The sequence below is a fragment of the Sarcophilus harrisii genome, chromosome 3 (genome assembly GCF_902635505.1).
Source record: "Sarcophilus harrisii chromosome 3, mSarHar1.11, whole genome shotgun sequence".
Lineage (NCBI taxonomy): Eukaryota > Metazoa > Chordata > Mammalia > Dasyuromorphia > Dasyuridae > Sarcophilus > Sarcophilus harrisii.
Genome location: NC_045428.1, coordinates 75,977,438 through 76,001,975, shown reverse-complemented (window position 1 = coordinate 76,001,975; position 24,538 = coordinate 75,977,438). Strand labels below are relative to the sequence as shown.

At 37.5% G+C, this 24,538-nt stretch overlaps 1 protein-coding gene across 4 annotated transcripts in view; it reads right to left on the bottom strand.

Annotated features, from left to right (window-relative positions):
• Positions 1-24,538, bottom strand: part of KLF7 (Kruppel like factor 7) — a 98,630-nt gene that overhangs the window by 65,765 nt on the left and 8,327 nt on the right. Inside the window, exon 1 of one of the 4 annotated variants that reach the window (XM_031958206.1) lies at positions 21,305-21,882. The exons of the other annotated variants lie outside the window; for them this stretch is intronic. Coding sequence (XP_031814066.1) covers positions 21,305-21,364 — 60 coding nt within the window. The 5' untranslated portion in view covers positions 21,365-21,882. Of the gene's footprint in view, positions 1-21,304; positions 21,883-24,538 lie in introns of those variants that run through there. 4 annotated transcript variants of the gene reach the window in all.

Below are 24,538 nucleotides of genomic sequence, written 5' to 3'. Positions count from 1 at the left end.
CTTAACACCAATTGCCTCACAAAAACAAACAAATAAAAAAATAACTATATATAAATGTTACATTATGGAATCAAAGAAAGTTTGCTTTGAAGGAAGTAAGGAACAGTGGACTAATCCCATCAACAATTATCAAATGGTTCCCAACATTTTGGGAGTTATTTTGGACAATGCCATCCTTTTCTGCCCTCAAAGTGCATCAAGACCTATTGAAAGTAAGGTAAAATCATTTTTTGAGTACTTCATTACATTCTGGAAAATAACAGAAACATATGGAGATGTCAACATCCCCTCTCTTCACCATTGTCCCTCTCATTCTCCGAAATGGAAAAAGGAGAGAGGATTGTTGATAGCAATATATCAGACTTTCCAGAGATAAATGAAGACTAGCTGTCATAATTTCTCACCTAAAACTTCCTGCCCAAGAAAAGCTTCTTAACTTCATTCATATAGAGTGGGGAGAAAACATTCACTCATTCACACCCATTAGATATGACTGAAAATGGAATGGTCTCTCAAAACAAAGTTCAGTGTATAGGACTGAACCCAAAGATCTCTTCCAATTGTTTCACTTCAAGTAAGGACAAAGGTCATTTCTTCATAAAAAGTAAGTATTGCATCATGCACTCAAGGTGTTCATGTGGTGACGAGGGGAAATCGGAATGCATGAACACACACATACATATATGTACACATACCCTGAGTCCCTTCTCTTCTCTTCTAGACCCCAGGTGTTCATTACTCTACATCTTGAGGGACTCTTGGTTAAAAACTCGACCCAACTTGTTGCTTTCAGATCTCCACAGCATTAGCCACCTATAACCTGTAGATAGATATGTCTATGTAACCCTGTTTTAAATTTTTTTTTTTAATCACAAAGGCAAGGTATATGAATCAGAATACTCTCTCCATACAAAACAATCCTTTTAGCATGAAAGACTATTTATTCCAAGACAGACATCAGGAAAGTTCCAAAAACTTCTGAATTTTACCAACTTTAACCCTGAAAGTTAATTCAGAGGTGATCCTCAAGAATACTTTTTCTAGATCATTTTGATGACTTTCCCATAATTTTCAGATAAAAGAGGGTTTTGTTACATGTTTTGAGTTTGACTTACATAAGCTTTTCTGCTAGGAGGGGGCTAGTTATTTCAAACCATAATCCCTTAGATGCCTTGTGACCCCAAGCACTGAATCTGGAAAAGATCCAAAATCTAATTAAGAGGATATAGCACTTGAAATACATTAGGATAGAAAGTGAATATACTAAGTATGTGCTTAGGTGGAGCCATATCAATGGGCTGTTTAATTTATTTTTGTTAACTACCAGCAGTGACATTTAGAAGCTATTCACTGGTGCTTGAGATGTCTCTTGCTAAAACCATCATTAGATCCTTGAGTCCCTAAGCTCTTCCCTTTTTTGCTCATTGTAAAGAACCACAGAAAACCTTTTTTACATGTTGCCTTGGAAGAGGTGTGAGAGAAAGGAAAAAGCTGAGTATTCCATCATGTCAAGAAGAGTAAATTGTGTCTGCCCCACTTCTGAACCACATTACAATGCTGTGGGATTTCAAATTAACAATTCAACTCAACTTGACAAGGGACTTATCATTCATTGGACTAAGTAAAAGGAGATCTGGAAGTTCGGATCCCAATAGCTCTGTAACCTTACTTAACCCTGAACAAGTCTGATGATATTGGCTGACACTCATACCAGAAGAAGTGCTACACTCTCAAAGAGAGAGACACTAATTTGAATCATCACTGCAATTCCTCTCTCCTTTGTTCCTGCCTGAACCAATTTTCATACACTTTCAAAGACCATCACCCCACACTAAGGGGAAATCCCAGAAGCATAAGGACAGCATTAGCAGCATGAGGAAGAAAATCAAATTTCCAATATAAATGGGGATTGTAGTTTCGACCTCCAAGGAGGGTTAATACATATGCATGACAGAATTTAGGTTAAAGTGCACTGACCTGATTTAAAATGAACTCTGAAGACCTATGAAAACAGTGACCTTAGGCACAGAAGGACAGTTATGGATGCTCTAAATCTGATGTGGTCTCAATCGTTACATCCACCAACATATGTTAGGGAACATTTCCATTCAAACACGATAGATTTTTCTCTCTGAACTTTGTAGCAAGGTTGGGGATCCTAGGTGAATTCAAAGTTTAAAGGAGCATTTGAATTTGGGATTAATTCAGATTTTTTTTTTTTTTTTTTGATCACTATACTATAGAAGCATTTATTTCAGTTTTCCATATTGGAAATTCCTTTTCGAATGGGACTTGCTACACCTATTCTGACTTTTCCCTAATGTTCTGCTTACTGGAATAGAAACTGTGACAAAACACTAACCTAACTATATCAGTAATTAACCTGAATCAGATACCGGAACACCTTGCTAATAGAGATTCCCTGTAAAGAAAATGTGTTTTATCTCTTGAGAATTTCCCAGCATGGGAGCCCCAGCAGAGACAGTGCCTAGAGCAGAGTTTCACTGCCCACACCAGCATCTGCGATCTTCATGAGCTTCACGGTCATGCCAGGCTCGAGTATCCTCCATAAACAGAGCCTCTGGCAAAATGTTAGTAGGACAGGAAAGCCAACAGTGTTGCATCCCTCCGGCTTAATTCAGGACCAACTGTGCAGATGAAAGGAACACTATAAGTCAAAAGACATGGAATACCCTTTTATCACACCCTGTGAAAGACATACTACACTCTCTAACCAAGATTCACTAGGGAAGACACTATAGAAAAGATCTTCTCCAGACAGCATCCAGAAAAAAAGAAAGACAAAAGGCAGGGAGTCTATCCTCCATAATTATAGCATCTTGTTGATTGTACAATTGGGTAATCTACATGGAAAATAATATGGGGACTATGCTTCCTACAAATGTCCTTTCCCCCAGATCTGAAAATTATCTGTCATATCAGTAATTTTTCAGGGTACTCACTAACATTTATATATTTATATAGTATATTTAGATATTGATTAAATACTTTACATATATTGTATCATTTGATGCTCAAAATTTGATGTGAGGTAAGTATGATTATTAATTTCATTTTACAGACTAAGAAAAGATAAATGATTTGCCCAGTCATTTAGTTAGTCAGTGACTGATGAAGGATTTAAACTCAGATCCTTTACCTCCCCGTCTAGCACAAAATTCATTGTACCACCATACTTCCTCTGAGATATGAAATATTATAATCCCAATTTTATCTATTGCCATTCAGGTAAAATGTAACACAGCCCCCCCACACACACACACACACATACACAATCCCTATCACCATAGTTCATTGAATTAAATCATCAGTATAACCTAGAATACCACCCAAATATTTTTAATTGCTCATAACCCACCCCTATTATATCCAAGAATCTCCTAGTATTCAATAAATTTAACAAACCAATTACCCTCCAATTCTATCTCCCACCAATTAATCCTCTACTGCTCTTACACAAGCAGGTATTCTCAATCAGGAACAGAGCTGACAATACAATGCTGAACCCCAGGCTCCAGCCCATTTCACAAGACCACATTTCCTTTAGGGAACCTCTACCCTAGCCCTGGATATGCCAGCTAGCACTCAGCATATTCCTTTATTTGTTGGGGGATGGAGCAAAGAACAAGAGCTAAAGTCTCATTTTAAACACTCATTGCTTTGCTCCCTTCTGTTAAGTTCTCAATTTTTCGCTGGCTATTTCCTCTTTCTTTCAGAGGGGAAGTGGGTGGTCAAGATAGCAGTTCCCTTCCACCATCCCCAACCACTTTTTTCCCTTCCTTATAATTGCAGAGAAGGAAGGGAACTAGACTAGCCCACAGAAAGCTGCTCTAGTAAGTTGTATGAAGTGCAGGAATTTTAAAAGATAGAGAGAAAGATGGGAGGGGAGCCAGAAATAGGGAGGGAGGGAGGGAGGGAGGGAGGGAGGAGAGAGAGAGAGAGAGAGAGAGAGAGAGAGAGAGAGAGAGAGAGAGAGAGAGAGACAAACATGGAGGAAGGAAGGGAGAGGGAGAGAATGTTGGAGGGAAGGAGGGAGAGGAGGAGGAAGAGGGAAAGGGAAAGGGAGGGAGCGAAGAAGGGGGAGGGAGAGAGATAGAAGGAGAAACAAATTTGTAGCTTATTAGAAGCCCTTTTTGTTTCTATTTAGTTAAAGAAAAATACATGCTGATAGGAATTTTGATGTGTCTTTTCTTTAAAACACACTTTTAAAAAGGCATTTCCCAATTGAAGAAAACATATAAATAAAGTTAAACTAAACCAGCCTTTATTAAGTCTACCTTGGGACTAACAGTTCTTGGTTGATTTTGATCATCTCAATATTTTCTATCTCCCATCCATCTTCATGGCTCAAAGAGAAGGAATCCAGTCACGCAAGATGTAATAGCAGCAGACGAAGAGGTTCAGAAGAAGGAAAAACAGCAGTAGTCGGGAAACAGACTAGCAGTAATCAGAACTGGAGCAGTTACATAAAAAACATCTCATTCCTGTATGCAAATCCTGACTTCTAGGAGCTACTAGTTGCCTCAAACAGATGACATATACAGAAGGGACCTACCTCTAAGGGCAGCATATCAACTTAAGAGCAAAATGGACACTAGGCGTAGTGCTATTGCTATACATTAGAGAATCTGAAGGTCAGACTGTAAATATCTTTGTGTTTGATGATCTGGCAACCAATGGGCTGGAAGGAATGTAGTACACAGACTCCTGTATCCCAAATATGCTTGTATTTTTAAACAAATCCATCTTAAAGGGGAAAGAATAGATGATTGAGGGGGACTATATTATGCCTTTTCTTGGTTCTATCACTGATTCATCATGTGACTTTGGACAAGTCATAGTTCTGTGCCTGTTTCTTTGCTTAGAAAATGTAGTTGATATTAACTACATTGTTCATGAGTAAATTGCCATGATATAAGGTTGACTGACATCTCTGAAGATAGTTTTTCTAAGGGCAAAGGTTCTAGGAATAATACTATTAGAAAGCCAAGTGAGAGACATGAAAGAATGGACTAGGAAAGGTTCGTTTCATAAGTCACCTTCAACAACACTGGTTGCATTAGATAAAATATCCTCTGAGGGTTCAAGATAGAGTGTGAGTGAATTTAGTATCTGCAGAAATCTCTCTCCCTTTTTTTGGCGTTAGAGAAAGTCCAATACAAAAATAAATGTACTATTAAATACACAGGAGAATTGAGAGCAGATAGAAATTAACCTGAAAAAATAATCCTCAATCCCTGACACATACCTAGACATGCATATGTTTTCTATGTTCTCCAAATTTAACATTTATAGAATCCTAGGAGGCCTCAGAAGCCATGTAATCCAGCCTCCTCATTTCATAGATGAGAAAATGAGACCCAGAGATGTGAAGGAAATTGCTTTTCTAAGGTAACATAGATAGTAAGTGACAGACCCAGAATTCATCTTCTGACTCCAAACACAGTGTGCTTTCCACCATTCCATACTGCCTCAAGTCACCTCAGTCATTACCATGGGTCTTAATTTTAAGCTAATGGAATAATCACTAATAATGAAAAGAATGGAAGCTAGAAGCATCTTAAACATAAAATGATGCTCCATAAATGCTAGTTAATACTCAAAAAGATGGATTATATTATTGGCCCCTCTTAGTGAACCAGTTCTGTGAATGTCAATGACTATTGAACCAAGATATCTTCAATAGTATCTCCAACAAGCCTTCTTTCAAAGTATAGAAAAGTCAAGCCTGGATGTTATCCTAGCATTACCAAATTGAATTCCCGGTGCCATCCTCATTTCAACATTTCATTAGATTTAGGATCTCACCAATGCATAGTCTTCCTCCAACACTGTAGACAACAACCCATCAGTGCCCACTTATCCTGTGGAACACAAATATCCTGACATCACATGAGTTCCAAATCAAGGTGGGCAATGTAGCTACTACATCTTGCATGACCTGGAGAAGGCTCTTTGAGCCATGAAGATGGATGAGAGATAGAAAATATCAAGATGACCAAACAGATAATAGATAATAATCCTTCGCTCTGGTGGCTACACAACTAGGTCACCTTTCCTGGTCATTTATTCATATATATATATATATATATATATATATATATATATATATATATATGTTTTAATGACATCTTTTATGTCACATAGTAAATGCAGTTCATAATGTGTAAGAATCTGCAGTTCACTCATGTCCATTTTGTATAATCTCCATTTCCCTCTGGGTGACCTGAGAGTTTGATTCCTTGAAGACACTGGTATTTCAAGATTTGTAACCACAAAACCTCACCAGAAAAACAGCATTGTTGGGAAGAAAAAAAAAAAAAAGGGTGTATTTTCACTAATAAAAATATATATATATATATATACACAAATATATGCATGTATATGTATGTGTGTATATGCATATATAGCATATATGTAGACACACACTAAATGAATAGAAAATGAACAGACATACATATGACATGTATGTAGACACATACACATTAAATAAATAGAAAATTAACGTAAACATATATATGACTATGAACCAAGGATCAAAGGATATAACAATTTTCCAACGAAAAACCAGCTAGAAGTATATGAAATTATGCTCCACATCACTCATAAGAGAAACACAAATTAAAAAACAAAACAGCATTGCTTTATTTCATATCCGGCATATTGGCAAATATAACAAAAAAACGAAAATGTTTAATGCATATATCCTGATAGTAAGTGTGTACATGTTTATGTATACAAGTATGTATACACAGATATATGTACATGTGTATGTATACATATAAAATACTTAAAATGTCTGAATATATGTAGAGATAGACCAGCTCAATGGATCGTTCAAGCGACTTTAAATCAAAATGTAAATACCAGATATTCCTTAATCACCTGGCTTTTCCTTTGTATATAGATGGGCTGAACTCTTTAGGGATGATTTTCTGATGGTACTTTGCAGATTCTCCTAAATTCTAGAACTTAATTCAACCAATATAATATCACCTGCAAATCCAAGCAAATCCAAGCAAATAGGACTTCATCGTTTATATAAAGTACCTTTTTTCCTTTGGGACCCTGAGCAAGACATCCTCCCTGACTGTGATAAGCACTTCTGATAACATTGTGCTTCTCTGTTTTATAGATTGGGTGATATTTACAATTAGATTGTTGACAGAAGTATCATTTTTGATATATCTATCAGGGAATCATATGATTGTAACTTATGCATGGCAGATACCTTTCTGGGAGAGAGCTGTTAAGACTGCATTTTGTGCTCCTGAATCTATTTTTTAAATAGTCAAACAAAGAGTCAATAATACAGAATCCTTTCTTCTCTGCACCTTTTAGTCTTTAGATCTGCTGTAGAATGTAATTTGTGAAATCTGTTTATTCGATTCTCATACTTTTAAGAGTTCCCTTCCCAGCTATATGTTATTTTCAGGAGTACTTTATAGAGATAGAAAGAAGGTAAGCACATGAAGCAGAAGGCCACCAATCTCCTCTTGGTGACCTGTTGGTGATAATAATGCCCATGATTCTATACTAGCAAATTACTCCCCGCCCACATGGAAGAAGCTAGTTCAATTGTAAACAATAGGTAAAGGGATGAGAAGCAAAAAGAAGAATATATTAAAAGGGGACAAGCAAAGGAAGAAGAAACAACATGACGAACAGACCTTCTAGTAGACTAGGCTGCTGAGGGCAGTGACTCATTTTTTGTTTATATGCCTCCCATTCCAGATTCCAGCTCTATGTATACAGTGGGTGCCTAATGATTGCGTGTTGACTTGATCTTCTAAAAGACCCAAATCCCTCAGTAAATTCTGTGTGAATTTTGCTTGCAAAAGGTCTCCAAGCCTGGGTATATTTTTCTCACTCATAACCTCTCTGTTGATGTTTTGCTGGCTTTCTAAGCAAAGAGGAAACCTCACCCATTCCTGTAGGCACGAGTTTATAACCAACCACATTCCATTGGCCAACAACACCCACTAACTAGCTCCTTGAGGCTCTGCTCAAGGGCACCGAGTCAAGCAATTGGATCTGGCTGCTGCCCTGGTAAAAAGTTGGCCAATTCTGCAGAGGTTGGGAGGGCAGCTCTAACTCAGGAGGAACAAAATGTGCAGGTACATTTGACCTTGGGAAATCTAACGCTCCTCTAAAAATCCCCTGAAAACCAAAACATAAAATAAACCCCACCCAGTGCTCTTTACTAAAAGGAGGCCTGGAAAAGGCGTTTTTTAAAAGCACACAGCTAGGATGGAGCCCAACCCCCTCACCCCAGGTCCCCAGTGGCGGAGAGACTCACAAAAATCAATAAAGATCATTATTAGCTCTGCAATATCATAAAAAAAAAAGGGGGGGCTGCACTCTCCTGCCTTTATGGATAGGAGAGATGGGGGAGGGGAGGAAGATTTGCACTGCAAATGGCTCTGAGGGAAACTATGCATCATTAAATTGTTAGCTCTGGTGAGACAATTGCTTGGTTAGCTAGAGAGCACTAGCCTTTGATAACCTCCAGTTTGAAAAACAAAAACAAAAAATTATCTGCCTCTGGTTGCCACAACAGTGATCCCAAGTTCAGGCCAACCAAACCAGTTAAATTCTGACTGGGGAAAGTTTTTTTGGCCTATTCTTCCCAGCTCAGCCCAAATCCCAGAAACCTCAGTAAATGGGCCCATCAGGGGAACTAACCTTAAGGTTAGAAGGAAGGGGAAAAATGGAAAAAATATTTTTTTCAAGTCTTAAAACTAACTCTTCAAAACAATGTGAGCCTACAGATTTTTTTTTTTTCTGGAAGAGATATAATTTTAAATTTTCTTTTTTTTTTCTTCTTCCATGTGAACAAAATGAAATACTCACAAATTCTAAATGCAAGAAAGCAGAGGACTTTCAACCCTTTCAAGTGCAGAAGAACAAGGACAAATAGATAGATCCTTATTGTTCCTTTCCACCTCACCCTGACATTTGGCATGATAATCTGGGCTTCTAGTCCATTCCAGACCCATTAGTGCCTTACCATATGTTTTCTAATGAAACAAACAGTATCAGGTCTTGTGACCCTACTAGCCTTTACCACTGGGAGGAGGAACCATAAACCACAAAGTAAATACTACCCATGGGTAGGGCCAGCTAGCAGGCTGTGTCAGTTTTACCATGAAAATATAAAAGGGGCTATTTTCTTTTTTTTCTTCTCATTTGCCTTATCACTCACTGGCTCTCTGCAATGACAAGAACTATTCTCAAAGTCTGGGTAGCTAGGTAGTACAATGGATAGAGCCTGGGGCTGAAGTCAGGAAGCCACAACTTCAAATCCTGCCTCAGCTGTGTGACCCTGGGCAAGTCATTTAACCCTGTTTGCCTCAGTTTCCTCATCTGTGGAATCAGCTGGAAAAAAGAAATGGCAAATCACTCTTGTATCTTTGCCAAGAAAACCTCATGAAGAATTGGATATTAATGAAGAAATGAGGAACAACAACATTCTCAAAATTAGGATTGATGTTAGGTACCGAGGCAGAAGAATAAACCTTGGAGTCACCCGAGTTGACTTTGGAACTTATGTAACATGTTACCTTGTGATTTTGAGCAAATCATCTGGGCTTCACATTTTCTCATCTAAAATCCGTCTCTTAAGCTCTAAGATTTTTGATCCCATGAGTAAGTCTTCAGGCTGCTGTGATCAGTTAGACTTAGTCATTTGATGCTATTTGCCTCAGTTTCCTCTTTTGTAAAACGAGCTAGACAACGAAATGGCAAAAACTACTCTAGTATCTCTGCCAAGAAAACTTCAAAATGACATCGAGAAGAGTCAGACACATAATAACAAATATAGGATTGTCCCGGAGCCAGTTCTAACTAACTCAAGAGAGCCGATTGTTAAATTTTCAATGTGAGCTTTGAAAGCTTGGAAATCAAAAAATGCTACAAATCCCTGCTGGATTTATTGTTTTGTTGATTGTCTACAATTGAGAAAGGAGAAAATATTAATAATGCAGATTAAACTTAAAATGTATCATATACATAGCAGTTTGTTTCCTCCCCCCCCCCCACCCCTGGAAACCTGGTTGTTCAATATTTACCAACACTCTTCTGCTTCTATGTGCAAGACGAAGAGATAGGGATACAAAGACATGACCTAAGAGAGCCCCAAACCTCACAGAGCTTGCCTTCTATTAGAAGAATACAGTTCGTACCCAAGAAAGTAAATCACAACAATTTCAGGAGGGAAAGATCACTCATAGTTAGAAGAAATCAAGAAGGGCCAACTTATTTTTTGGTCTTACTCAAACCTGCCAATTAGAGACTATTTCTACACACTCAGTCCAGTGGACAGACTTGCATGCATAAGAAATAAAACTTCATATATCCTGTGATTAAGGGGAAAAAAGCAACAACTGCAAAACGCAACACATGGAAAAGATTGATGATCTCTGACTAGCCATAGCTTTCATGTGTCACCAGCTTTGTCAGGTTATATTGTTTTCTATTAGAAAGGAAATGCTGCCTTAAGGATGAAATTCAGTCTAAATCAGCATGCTACCAGTTTGCTGTGTGACCTTGGAAAAATCAAGCAGGGGATCTGTGTAGTCTCCTCAGTATGCCCACTTTGCAAATGGGAGTAGATGTTATTATGATCCTATTAGTGATGCTCAGGTTTTGGGTTGCTTTTTTTAAAGTATTAACATAAATGACATCTATTGAATACCAACAATAGGCAGATTGTAACCTGGATTATAGCATTTGGCTTTAATTTTTTTTTTTTTTTTTTTTTTTTTTGGGCACAGCAGGCTTAAGACTCCAGCTGGAGGGATAGAAAGGTAAAGATATAAAGCCCAAGAACACTGGGTCAGTAATCAAAAGAAAAAGACAGGTGGCCAAAAGCTGAAAATATCCTCAGCATCTAGAAATGTCAAGTCCATTTCAGGGCTGCCTTTAGATGACAAAGAAAAGATTTCTAGGAAGATTTTCAGGAAGACTGGAGGAGAGCTATGAAGCAGCTTGTCAGGACTAGAAGGGGACAAATTCATATTTTAAGAATGGCTTAAAGAAATGCTCAAAAAGTAGGTAGAGGAAATCCAAAAGTCTAACAAGAGAGTCGGACAAGTTCCCTATAAAAGTTTCTTAATACCATAGTAAATTCAGAACTGATTCAATACTGAACCTAGTGATCATATCCTGGGGTTTTCCATACTTGCCAGATTGTAAATATATAATTCATTTGGACATTCAACAAAGGACTGAGTCAAAGACTCTCAGGCCTTGAAAACAAATGAGTAGTCTAATACAGTTTGATCAAACAGGAAGTAGACAGATGATGCTGCCCCAGCCATACTGAGGAATTAAAGCATTTTTCCTTTGCCAGATGATAATAGGAAAGAAGAGATTTTGTCTAACAATTGTATCATTTAGCTAAACCTACTACTCTGTCAACTCTGTTTATTTTTGCTTATCTGAGGTAGGTTTCACCAAGCACACCTGCCGTCTTCCAAAATTTTAAAAACAGTTCTTTTTCCTTCTTTGCCACTCTCTAGTATACAAAGGGTTCTTAACCCAATGTCCAAGGGCTGGTAAAGAACATGTGCATAGATTTCAAATGGTCTTGGAACTTTTAATACTTTGGTAACTGTATTTCAATATAATAGTTTTTTTTTATTTCAATACATAAACTTCACTAGATTCCAAATGAGTCCACGATACACCAAAAAAGGTGAAGGAGTTCTTTCAGATTACTTGGCCTACAAAGGGTGCTTTCATGTTCCTTGTGGAAAACTCTTTCTTCCCCTACAGGACTCATAGCTTCCAAAGTCTTTTTTTCCTTTACTAATTTAACTTGTACTCCCACTCAAGTAGCCAGGGACATTGTGGTCAATTCCCTCTCCCCTTATTATAAAGAAGGAAGGAAGGAAGGAAGGAAGGAAGGAAGGAAGGAAGGAAGAAGGAAGGAAGGAAGGAAGGAAGGAAGGGAAGGAAGGGAGGGAGGGAGGGAGGGAGGGAGGGAGGGAGGAGGGAGGGAAGGAGGGAAGAAAGGAAGGAGGGAAGGAGGGAAGAAAGGAAGGAAGGAAGGAGGGAGGGAGGGAAGGAGGGAGGGGAAGGAAGGAAGGAAGGAAGGAGGGAGAAAGGGAGGGAGGGAGGGAGGGAGGAAGGGAGAAAGGGAGGAAGGGAGGCAGGGAGGGAGGGAGGGGGGAGAGAAGGAGGCAGGGAGAGAGGGAGGCAGGAAAAGAGGAAGGGAGGCAGGGGAGGAGGGAGGGAAGAAAGGAGGGAGGGAAGGAGGGAGGGAGGGAAGGAGGGAGGGAAGGAGAGAAAAAGGGAGGAAGGGAGAGAGGGAGAGAGAGGGAGGGAGAGAGGGGAGGAGGGAAGGAGAAAAGAAGGGAAGGCAAGACGGCAGCTAATTATTGTTGACAAAGCACTTGGAAAAGATGTGTACAACAATAACATCAGCAGCTCTTGCCCCCACTGTTTCCAAAGTCAGCTGTCTGCAATGGTTTTAACTTAAGGCCTGTCTCAAAGTGCTTTTATTGTATGCTTTTTTGTTAGCAATAAAACAGAGTTTTCAAATAAAGCTATTGGCTGCAATAAATCACATCACTCAGCCAAAGGGACTTGGAACCCAAGAGTTTGATCAAAGCTATTGCTTCTTTTAAAGTCAGTTCTTAAACAGTTATTTTTAAATAGTTTGTGTCCTCTTAAAATAAAAATGTGTTTACTTTTGAGAACTGGTTGCGAATCTTATAGGGCAAAGCTTGGCTAACCATGTATTTAATGGAGATCTAATTCATGGCAGCAAGTGTCTTATTGTTGGAATCATACTGCATAGTTGATTGAGAAAACTAAAACCAAGGCTCAGCAAAGTGTGCAAATGCCATGGGATGCCACAAGGGAATGTGTGTGTGTGTGTGTGTGTGTGTGTGTGTGTGTGTGTGTATTTAGTGTGCCTTTTTATAAACACACATGCCAGAAAATTCCATTCCTCATGGCATATAAAAATTTTCAAAGTTTCTTGTAAATAGGAACACAGAGATGTCATAATTTTCCAACATAAAGAAATGCAATTCCGTTGTAGGGGATGCAGGAAAACTGGAACACTGATGCATTGTTCGTGGAGTTGTGAACGAATCCAACCATTCTGGAGATCAATCTGGAATTATGCCCCAAAAGTTATCAAACTGTGTATATCCTTTGATCCAGCAGTGCTACTACTAGGCTTATATATCCCCCAAAAAAATACTAAAGAAGGGAAAAGGACCTGTATGTGCCAAAATGTTTGTGGCAGCCCTTTTTGTAGTGGCTAGAAACTGGAAAATGAATGGATGCCCATCAATTGGAGAATGGTTGGTAAATTGTGGTATATGAATGTTATGGAATATTGTTGTTCTGTAAGAAATAACCAGCAGGACGAATACAGAGAAGCTTGGAAAGACTTACATGAACTGATGCTGAGTGAAATGCGCAGAACCAGGAAATCATTATATACCTCAACAACGATACTGTATGAGAATGTATTCTGAAGGAAATGGATTTCTTCGACTAAGAGAAGATCTAACTCAATTTCAATTGATCAATGATGGACAGAAGCAGCTACACCCAAAGAAAGAACACTGGGAAATGAGTGTAAACTGTTTGCATTTTTGTTTCTCTTCCCAGGTTATTTTTACCTTCTGAATCCAATTCTTCCTGTGCCACAAAAGAACTGTTTGGTTCTGCACACATATTGTATCTAGGATATACTGTGACATATTTAACATGTATAAGACTACCTGCCATCTAGGGGAGGGGGTGGAGTGAGGGAAGGGAAAAGTCTGAACAGAAGTGAGTGCAAGGGATAATGTAAAAAATTACCCAGGCATATGTTCTGTCAATAAAACATTATAATAATAATAAAAAATGCAATTCCTTGCATAAGTACATGACTCCAGTCCTAATAACTGGGAACCATGACCTGCCTATATATCCCTGACTTGACCATATTTTCTGCTCCAGATAGAAATTTCCATCTGAAGCATAAAATCAGAGGTATAACCCAACAAATTTCAAAGAAACTGGCAGAGATGCTGGTGCCAAGTACATTCAATTCCATTTAAGGAATACAGTAGGTAATTACTATGTAGTTGTCAGTAAGCAGGACAGTAGAGTCAAAAAGAAAAATAACTCAGGTATTCAACATCTTACAACTTATTAGGATTTCTTCCTAGAAGTTTGGAGAAAGAGGGCAAAAGTGGAAGCAATGGCAATAATGGATTGACTAACTTTGTAATGGTGCCAGATTATATTTCTGGATCTCCCTACATATTGCTGCAAGCACTGCACTTATCAAATCACTCACTACAAGCCTAAACTGGTGCTTTAGGTGGATATTCAGGTAGAGGGTAGTCTGAATACTAATTAAGGAAAGTACAAACCTTTAGCAAATTTGGCTTTAGAGGTTTCCTATCTCTAGCCTTTTAGGATTTCCATCTAAAGTCTTAGTTCCTAAAATATGATTTTTTAAAAATTCAAAGTAAGCACCAAGGCAGAGTGAAATGGATTCAGAGTACTCGAGTTCTAATCCCAAATCTGTCAATACCTATGTGATTTTTTAAGTCTCAAACTATCTGGGTCTCAGTTTCCTCATTCACTCTCAGCTAGCAGTCTACAATCTTATGATATGAATCACTAAAAGTATGAGATCTGTTCTCTTTAGTTAATGACAAAGCAGAGACTTTTCCTTATGAACTCCTTACTACCATGAAATTGAGGCAGAGGCTTTGCTTAACTCCAAAACGTAATAGCCTTATAATCATTAGCCAAATCTCTTAACCTCTTTCAGCCTCAGTTTACCCAAATCTCTTCCAATCTCTTACCCTTTAAATTACTCTGGCTATATTTTGCATTTAAACATGTGTGTATACATTGTACTTTCCTAGTAGAATGAAAGTTTTTTAAGGGCAAAAATTGTTTCTTTTTTGTGTGTTTGTATTTCTAGCACTTAGCACAGTGCCCAGCTGCTTAAAAATGATGACAGACTTGACCTGAATTTTGCAAAATGAAATAATCCTTGCACCACTCACTTCACAAAGCTTTTCAATGAGCTTTGTAAATGGGTAAAATGCTGTGTGTAAATGCATGAGTTAATAATTATTATTACTGCCTCTCTCTCCTGCTTTTGGCATATTGATTTGCTAAAAATAAACAAAAGATTGATGTACAGTCTCTCTTCTATGACGCAAGGTTCCTATGTGACTATGGGTGTGTGCATATATGTGGGTATGTGTATATATGTTTGTGTGTATGGAGATATGTGTTTAGGATCCTCCAGAGAGAATAATGAAAGGTAATTTAAAACAGAAAATCTGCCATTTTGTCTAAATGCAGTTGTGTTGTCTCCTTTCTTCCACCAGAAAAAGTTTGTATAACTCAAAAACTTCAGGGTGTTTAGTTAATTTTGACATTCTAACTTTACTTTCTATTGTCAAATTGAAGCTTAATTTCTTTAAGCACTTATCACTACCTTGATTTAGCAGAGATGTTAAACCAGCATGGGGGAAGTTAGCTTCTGGTGCCTACACTCCAGGCTTGGCCAAATGTGCTTAGCAAGAAGCTGCCCATTCTATTTTGCTGGTCCATAAATATCTAATACATAACTTCACAGCACACCAACAGGGACTGTTACTTTTGGTTACTACAGGTCAGAAAGATCCAGAAACAAAGAGGGAAACAAGAATGAATGGACATGGGAGCCAAAATTTACTCTACCTATGTCTGAACTAAAGCTTTTGTCTATGTAGTAGGACTATAAATGTGATTTTTTTTTTTTTTTTACAAAGCCTATGCTTTCTAATAAAACCTTCAACATCAAGAAATGAATAGTTCAATTCAACAAATACTGTCACTCCTCCAAGAGCTACTAATGGCTGCCTTGAGGCAGAAGCATATGGGAATGAAATGAGTTCTCTCTAGAAGATGAACAGGAGATATCCTAGACCCCATGTTGTGGTCCTGGCCTGAAAAAAAAGCAATGGTACAAATTCCATCTGAGAGATAGCAGCACTAAAAAGGGGAATCACATGACCTGAATGCTGAAGGTTTCTGAGGTCCAATCTCCAATACAGAGGAAGGCGGAGTTCCTGGGTAGCACAAAAACACAGTCCAACATTCCAGCAAGAAGAAAGGGTATTTCTGAGCAGCACCAGCTTCAGAGGAGTCATTTGTAAACCTCTTGTTCAAGGATTTGGGGCCTTGGTATTCCAGGGACAACACTATATTAAGAAATCAAGGGCTGTACGTGTGGCCTAGCTAAAGAAATACCAAGGGACTAAAGCCACTATAGCAACAGCAAAAGCCTTGATCCTTTTCGATTACTGTGAATTTTTGGACACTAGGTGTCAAAGGTATCAAACTCACAGCACATGAGGTCTACAAAACTCCAAAGGGCATCCTGAACCAGATTAAAATGTAATTGGGTAATGTTTAATAAAATAAATAAAAATACAATACAACATCAAAAATGTTAATGTTCCCTGTAAGGAATCTATTTATATTTCATATTTTACATCACTTCTGGTAGATAATATTAGGTTTGATCACAGAAATTTCCTAATTAATTCCTTATAAGGAGGCACTACAAAGATTATTTTTAATAAAATCCAATTACTTAAAGACAATTTTTAAGGAACCAAAAATAAAACACGATCTAAAGAATACTTAATTAAAGTCCTCCATTTGTAAAAATAGTTTGAAATTTTTTCAGTACTAAGCTGAAGGGACAACTTTATTGAGACGAACCAGAAAGAATTAAGTAGGTGAACTTTGAACTAACTTCTTGGCTATAAAATGAAGGAATTGGACTATATGATGTCCAAGTTCCTTTCCAATTTTAAGTCTATGAATCTCATATTTCTATAATCTATAGATTCTATACTTTTATAGAATCTATGAATCTTAAGGATAAAAAAACTGTAAGAAGAATGAAATTCAGGCAATTAAAAAAATTGTGGGAACTGGGATCTATGGAGGTTTTAAAATGGCTTTAAAAATAAAGATCCAAATCAAATTGACTTGTCCATCTCTACATCTAAAATGAAACTTGACTTTAATGGACCCCGTTTCCTCAACTTCAAAATGACAGGGTAGGACAAGATTATCCCTAAAGTTCTTTCTAGAACCAAATACTATGATCCTTTGTTCTTAGCTTCTGTGAGTAGGGGGAGAGAAACAAAGAAACCAAGGATACAATAGTTGAATATTGGAACAAAGAGATATATTTGGGCATGAAAATAAGTAACCTGTGGTTTTTTTCCCCTTTCTTCTACAAAGAATGTTTATTTCATCTTGTAATTTAACATATTGTAAAATGATCACTAAAAAAAAAACAACTAAAAATATGCACAAGTCAGAGGAAAGAATTACTTTGGACAGCTATAAATATAAAAAGAGAATGAAAATATGTTCAGGTTTCCATTAAGTTGACAACAATCAAATAATTTTTAACATTTCAGGAATTGTCCAATGAACTTTCCTGAGCATCTCAAGTAGTACATCAAAAGCAAATAAGTATTTTAAGTGATTAATTTCCAAAAGAGGAAAAAAATGATAATAACTCTAAAATGACTACCTAGTAAGTCTAAAGAGGGTACCCTCCCAAGCTCTCCCTGTTAAATTCCTATTCATCTTACCCATTTCAAATGCCACCTTCTTCCAGAAGACTTCCTTGATCTACTCAATAAGCACCTTCTTTCTTAAATATTATGTAGCACTTTGTTATCTAATTCTTTGCTATAAAGATATAATCGTGTCTATTAAATATTGTGTTCATCTTCTTTCTCTTCTACTGCAAACATCTGAAGGGCAGAGACCTTATATTATCTAAACATTATATATTCACCAGCGCCAAGTACAATATTGTATAAACAGTATGGGAAGGTGCTTAATAAATGTTTGGTAAGATTTATAATGGATAGCCAATACAAACAAAATACCAAAATGCCTAATGGAGAATAGAAATCTAAGAATATTGGGAAATGAACGCAATATACATCAGTGAGAAAGTTTGAGAAACCATCATGACAAAGGTCTAAAAACAGGAGTCTTCAATATCCAAAAAAAAAAAAAAAAAAAAAGAAAGAAAGAAAGAAAGAAAGTAATTATAGGTTCCTGAAGTTTTCCCACATTAAGATATGATCTTGTAGACTAAGTCATGTAAAACAGCTCTTCAAAAATGAAGCATCTGTAGAGATGGAAAAGAGCTTAGTAAAAATCTGCACAAAGTTCTCTTCTACCAAATGAAAGAAGCCCAGAGGAGGTTATATCCTTTATCTGGGCAAACACTTGACTACAAAGGAAGTTGCTTTTACCCACCCACCTCTATCATATATCCTCAAATAGTGACACAGTCACAAGGTCTAAAATCTGGCAGAAAGAACAGTGACAACTGGCCCTCTCTTTAGTTGCAGAGATGTCTAATAGACTAGGGAGATTATTGTTAGGTCTTGTCCCATTTAACACCCACTTATGACCAAGAAGAGACTGCCTGCTAAGGAAACTCAGTGTCTGATTCCAAATTGGAAAATGTTGCAAATACCAATAAGGAATGAACATTATTAGAGCAACTGCTCAGCCCAGGCAGGGGGATGAACCAGATGGTCTTTTCCATCCCAGATTTCTATGATCTACAACAGAGCCTGGATGACTAGGAAAATGTGAGATCCAATTTGGAAATTATTTCATAAAAATGAATCCCAGACAAAGACATTCGAGAAGGAGAAATCAGGAAAGTAAATCATGGAGGCTTAGGGCTAACTGGAGAAATCAAACCAATTTCAAGAGAAAATAGCAAAAAGCCAATATAATTGTCCTAACTTAGAGAAAGAAGTTCAAGATCCTTTAGTCCAATACTCTCATTTTACAGATAGCAAAATGAGATGTGGCAGAAGTTAAATAATTTGCCAAAAATCACAACCCAGTCATCACTGATAATTCCTTGTGCTTTTATACTTTCTCACCTATTCACTACCTAGAATATCCTTTCCCCTTTCAGGGAGGGAAATATAATCATAGATCTAGAGATGGAAGGAAACTAAAAAGTCAAGTAGTCCAATCTGTTCATATTACAGGTGAGGAAACTGAGGCTAAGGAGATTAAGTGGCTTATAGAAATTGTCACAGAACCCAAATCCCCTGCCCCCAAACTAGGCTTTTTATTGTATCCCCATTCTAAATCCTATTACAGATGCCAACATTTCTTTGAAGACACACCTGACTGCCTACATTCACTCCTACAAGAAAACACCTTCAGTCCTTCCTTTCTCTATAAATCATGTAGCATCTTTGTACAAGATGGTGTTGGACTTTGGATTATGATTATTTGCATCTATCTCACCTCTCTCCACCCCCAAAAGATTTATAAATAAGCAGAAAACTACTTAATATTGTCTTCTGCACTAACTAGCAAGCACAGTTTTATGTAAAAAAAAAGTGAAGGGTTACCATGTTTTTATTGAATTCAGTTAGTTATAGAATCAGATCTGCAATCCAGATCAAACTGCCAATCAGAGGTATATGCCCATACTTTCAACTACACCACACTGAGAACCATTTTTTAAAAAAATCTTAATAGTCCAATTCTTGGGCTATTAAACCACCTCCTCACTTAAGGACTGTGATTTCATTCACATAGAGGATTTCCAAGTGAAGAAACTCCACCAGTACAGATTAATGTCTTTTCTGAAACTTATAGTCTTTAAAGAGTTGGCTAGAACAGTGAGAGATACATGACTTGCTCAAAGTAACGCAACCAATGTGTGTCAGATGCAGCACCTGAACTAAACTCAATTTGACTTAAAAGTCAGCTCTCAATCCTACTCTACCAAGTTGCTCCTCACCTATCTTGCTTTTTTTTTTAATTTAAAGTAAACAAGGTATAAGTGAAAGTTAAAGACCCACTAGAATGGAAGCTTTCTTGAGGGTGGAAATTGTTGTCTTTTTTGTCTTTGTATATGGGAGCCTAACACTGCCCTTAGAACACAGTATTTGCTTGATAAAGGCTTGAATTGGGGAAAAAAAATGAGTCAATGTGATGTCATAGTCTAGACAAATTTATGAGGAGAGATTAGGGATTATTAAACTTCAATTTGACAATAGAAAGTAAAATTAGAATCTCAAAATTAACTAAACACCCTGAAGTTTTTGAGTTATACAAAATTTTTCTGGTGGAAATCTAGCCCAAAGTGATGAACAACATTCTCATCACATTGTTGACTGTATGTATCATGTAGGGCATGCTACTACTGTTTTATAGGCATGGCTGATAAAACTCTAAAAATATCATGCAGATTTTGAGGGAAAAGTGGGGGAAGGGGGGGAGAATACACACACACACACACACACACACACAAACACACACACACACACACACAAGTGTGTGTGTATGTATATATGGGTTAAGAATCCAGGGCTCCAAACTATATACCTCTTAAGTAACAAGTTAAGAACAAAAGCCTCCTAATATTGGAAATGGCTGAAAGAAGTGGAATAAGCCTGAATTTTTTTAAATACTAAATTCTGGGGTGGGAGGGTTGTGGTAGGGAGGTGGAATGTTAACCATGAGATACATTAGCATGAGAAATCTTCCCAGGGAAGGAGTCAGTTAATCCAAGGGAAGCATGAGCGCATACTCTCTTGGGACATTTGAAACTAGAGCAGACAAAGGAAGGGAAAGGATATTTCATGGAACCTTCTTGAAGCAACGGGGATTTTCCTTCTCTTATTTTCTCTAAAGCTATGAAAATACAAAACATACTGAGCTAAGGAATAAGTACAACTTCAGGACCAGCATCTCAGAACATAAAATAAATCTCTCAGTAGGTGGTGTGATCAGCCCTAAATACCTGGAAATCATCTTTTGGTTTTATGGTAGTGTATGTATTTCTTCCCCGCCCCCCCCAATACACTCCAAACATGAAAAACCATATCAAATTATTGCTTTTCAGAGGCCAATTCTACAACTCCCCATTTTATCATGGAAAGAATATTCCTTGTGTATGTGAGTGCTTCCATTATGTCTTATTTGAAGGGGGGAAAATGAAATAAAAATCCTATCCAAGATATTTATAGATCTCATAAAACCTTATTCACTCTCATAAGCCAATATAAGCTCAGTCATCAGGTATGGCAGAAATAGCAGGTGTAGTAACCAGCACTACATTATGGTAGCTATGCTTAATTCTGACTCTAAAGGAGAAAAAAAAAAGAGAAAGAAATCATTTTCACATTGGAAAAATAGAGTTAGTAATCACTAAAGCTCAAAAGAAACAGAAATGTACCTTCTGTAGACCAAGCCCGATATCAAATCCAGACTGAGATTCCAGGGGCAACAAGACCATTGCTGTTCTCCTCTCGAGCCCAAGAAAAGTATGAGAAGTTACTTCATCACAGTTTACTGTGATAAAGAAAATAATAAAGTCATGCTCTCACCCCAACAATCTGCTCCCTCCCAGAGCCACAGAAACTCCTCCAGTCTCATGAGACTGCTCATGGTTAGAAGAGGCTCTGAGATTTTTCAATGATGGTACCATCTGCTTTAAGAGATATAATTTCATCAACGTGGGTATTCCTAACACACCTGAGTCAATGGAACCATGAACTGCAAAAGCCAAAAAGTTCATTGTCAGGTAATGAAAATCTCTGGGTGAGATTTTCTTTTCGAACATGACCTCATATGAAAGGAAATCCCAAAGCCTGTGTCTGAAAATTTTCCAGCTTGGTAAGACATGATCAGAGCTTTGAATCTACTGACATAACCAAAAAGAGCCCACAGTCATTTTCGCCTTTTGATGAAGCAACAGAGTTGGACAATAATAATAATACATGAATTACCAAAATATATAGTGTTTTAAAGTTGGCAAAATGTTGTACATATATTATCACATTTGAGACTCTGAACAACCCTGTGAAATAGATATTTCAAGCACTCTCCTCATTTTAAAAATTAAGAAACTAAGGTCCAGAGAAGTTAAATTGTTAGACTAGGTAGCATTTAGTGGTTGAATCAGATGTAGTCCTTTCTAGCACTAGACCTGATCTTCTGTTCTGATCATGGCTACACAGCCAGTAAGTATCAGGGACAAGATGTAAATCTGAAGTTTCTATTCCAAATCTAGTACTCAAGACATTACATTGCACTAACTCCCACCCACCCCTTTCTCTCTGTCTCTGTCTCTTTCTCTCTCTCACACACACACACACACACACACACTGTACTTTAAAAATGGAATATATATTCCAGATAGAAAGATGATTGGGCTGAGAGGCTGAATTCTATATTGGACTGGCTCTGCTTATAATCTGCTATATAACCTTAAAAAAAAATTATTCTTCCTCTATCTCAATCTTGTTACCTGTGAAAGGTTAACACTGGAATTCCTTCCTCCTCCCTAATTACAGGGAAGACGTGTTAATGAACAGGAACTGAGTAAAGCTTTCTGAGCCCTTCAGGAGAAGGGCATGCTAAGAATGTTTAATATTCCCTCATAGTAACAAACAAAAACAAAGCTTTGAGCTAGCAGGCTGATCTTGCCCCAGAGTTCATATGCATTCTTAAAGAGTTAGATATGTAGAGACAATCTGAGATAGCAGAAAGAATGCAAGATTTGGAATCTGAAGGACAAGAGTTCAATTTTTGGCTTTCACATGTGTTATTCGGCAAGAACAATCTCAGGACACCTCAGTTTTTATATCTTTAAAATGGGAGATAACAAAAATTGGACTGTTGTGAGGGAAGTGCTTTATAAATAGTAAAGTGCTATATAAATTAAAGTTCTTGTTATCATACCAACCTAAGAATACAAATTCCATGATCTAGTTTTAGTCAGTTACACCATTATTACTCAGATGAATTACACAGAAATTACTCAAGGCAGTGGCTATGGATTGTAAATAGGAACAAAGATGACAGATTAAAAAGTAGAAAGTGAAAAGATTTAATAAAAGCCCCTGCTCCTACTCCCTTCCATGCCAGCCACAATCACCCATCCTTCAAACTAGGTGCCAATACCAAGACCACTCTCTATTTAATCTCAGCTAACCTTGCTGAAAGGTGAGTGAAAGTTCCCTACAATTAGAGTAGAGGTCACTGGTGAAGAAATATACCCAATAGGATAATTTAGCCATGGATAATTGCAATTTTTATTGCTCTCGTGATCTTCCCAAAAAGCATTATTTAATATTAAGCACTCCCTCACAATGTTTTCCCTTGCCAACCATACAAAAAAAAAATCTCTTAAAAAGGGGGAAAGAGAGGAAGAGACCAAGAGAGATGGAAAGAGAAAAAAAAGAGGGAGAAAAGGGGAGAGTGGCAGGAAGATAGAGGCAGATACAAATATATATAGAAAGGGAGACATTAGATCTGGAGCTCAGACCTCACTTTGTCACTTTCTACCTTCGTAGCCATGGACAAATCAATTAATCTCTTTAGGTCTCAGTTTCTTCAGAAGTAAAGTGAAGGATTTAGATCAGAAGATTTTCAATGTCTCTTCCACCTATATCTAAATCTATGATCCTATGTGTTTGGATAGACAGCATCAGTTAAGAAAAAAGGAGAAGGGTAAAAAATATTCCAATATTTTCTTCAATGTCTGAACCTATTTTATCTGAAAATAGCCCCATTTTAAATCCCTCTCAGTGGCTTTGTTTTCTTTATATTAGAAGGAAAACTTCTTCAAGCTCAGCCTGCTTTCAAATAAGTACAGCTTATAGGAATATGGAGATGCAGATCGGCCACCATCTGACAAATATCTATATAGAAGTCCATTACTTTAAAACCTCAAAGCAGTCTTGGGAACATGAAAAACCAGGGCTGAGTGCCCAAAGAATGAATTATCTGAACCAAGTCAGGATAGGAATGCAATTCCGAACAACACATGGGTGCCAGAAATGGAATTTGATCAGGTTAAGCAAACCTCTGGGCACCCTTATTAGGAAATAAGGGACAAAGAGATCTACCTTTAACTCTTCTGGGTGAAAGCAAATCAAAAAACTGATTTAATCCTATTTGGATAGTTCCTTTTAACCAATGGACTAAGTCAAAGGCCCTCGGGCCCTTCAGAAGCTCCCTTATTCTAAACAGCAAGTTATTCACAAGATCTCTTGTATGAGATGGATACCTGCAAAAATGTTCACCTTCTTTTCACTCTTTATACAATTAGACAAAATCCCATTGTTTGGATCTTATTGATCCTAACAAATCTGGAGAAAGGAGGAAGGAGAACTGTTCTGTCACCTAAATCCAGGAAACTAACTGCTTCTCCCAAGGGATAAATGACTACATGAACCAATACTGCATCATTTCCAGCCCCTAAAACTGTCTTATTAACAAAGAGAGCTGGAGCTTTCTCTTCTTTGTTGATTGCTGCAAAATATAGTGAAATTGGGAGGTTAGATTCCCCCCCCCCCATTTTGAACATTTAAACAGCAGAGCCTTGCCACTCCTCCAACCTACTCAAGAGTTTAGAAACACTTCACAAAAGGTTTTCATGAACTGGCACGTGGATTTCTGTTAG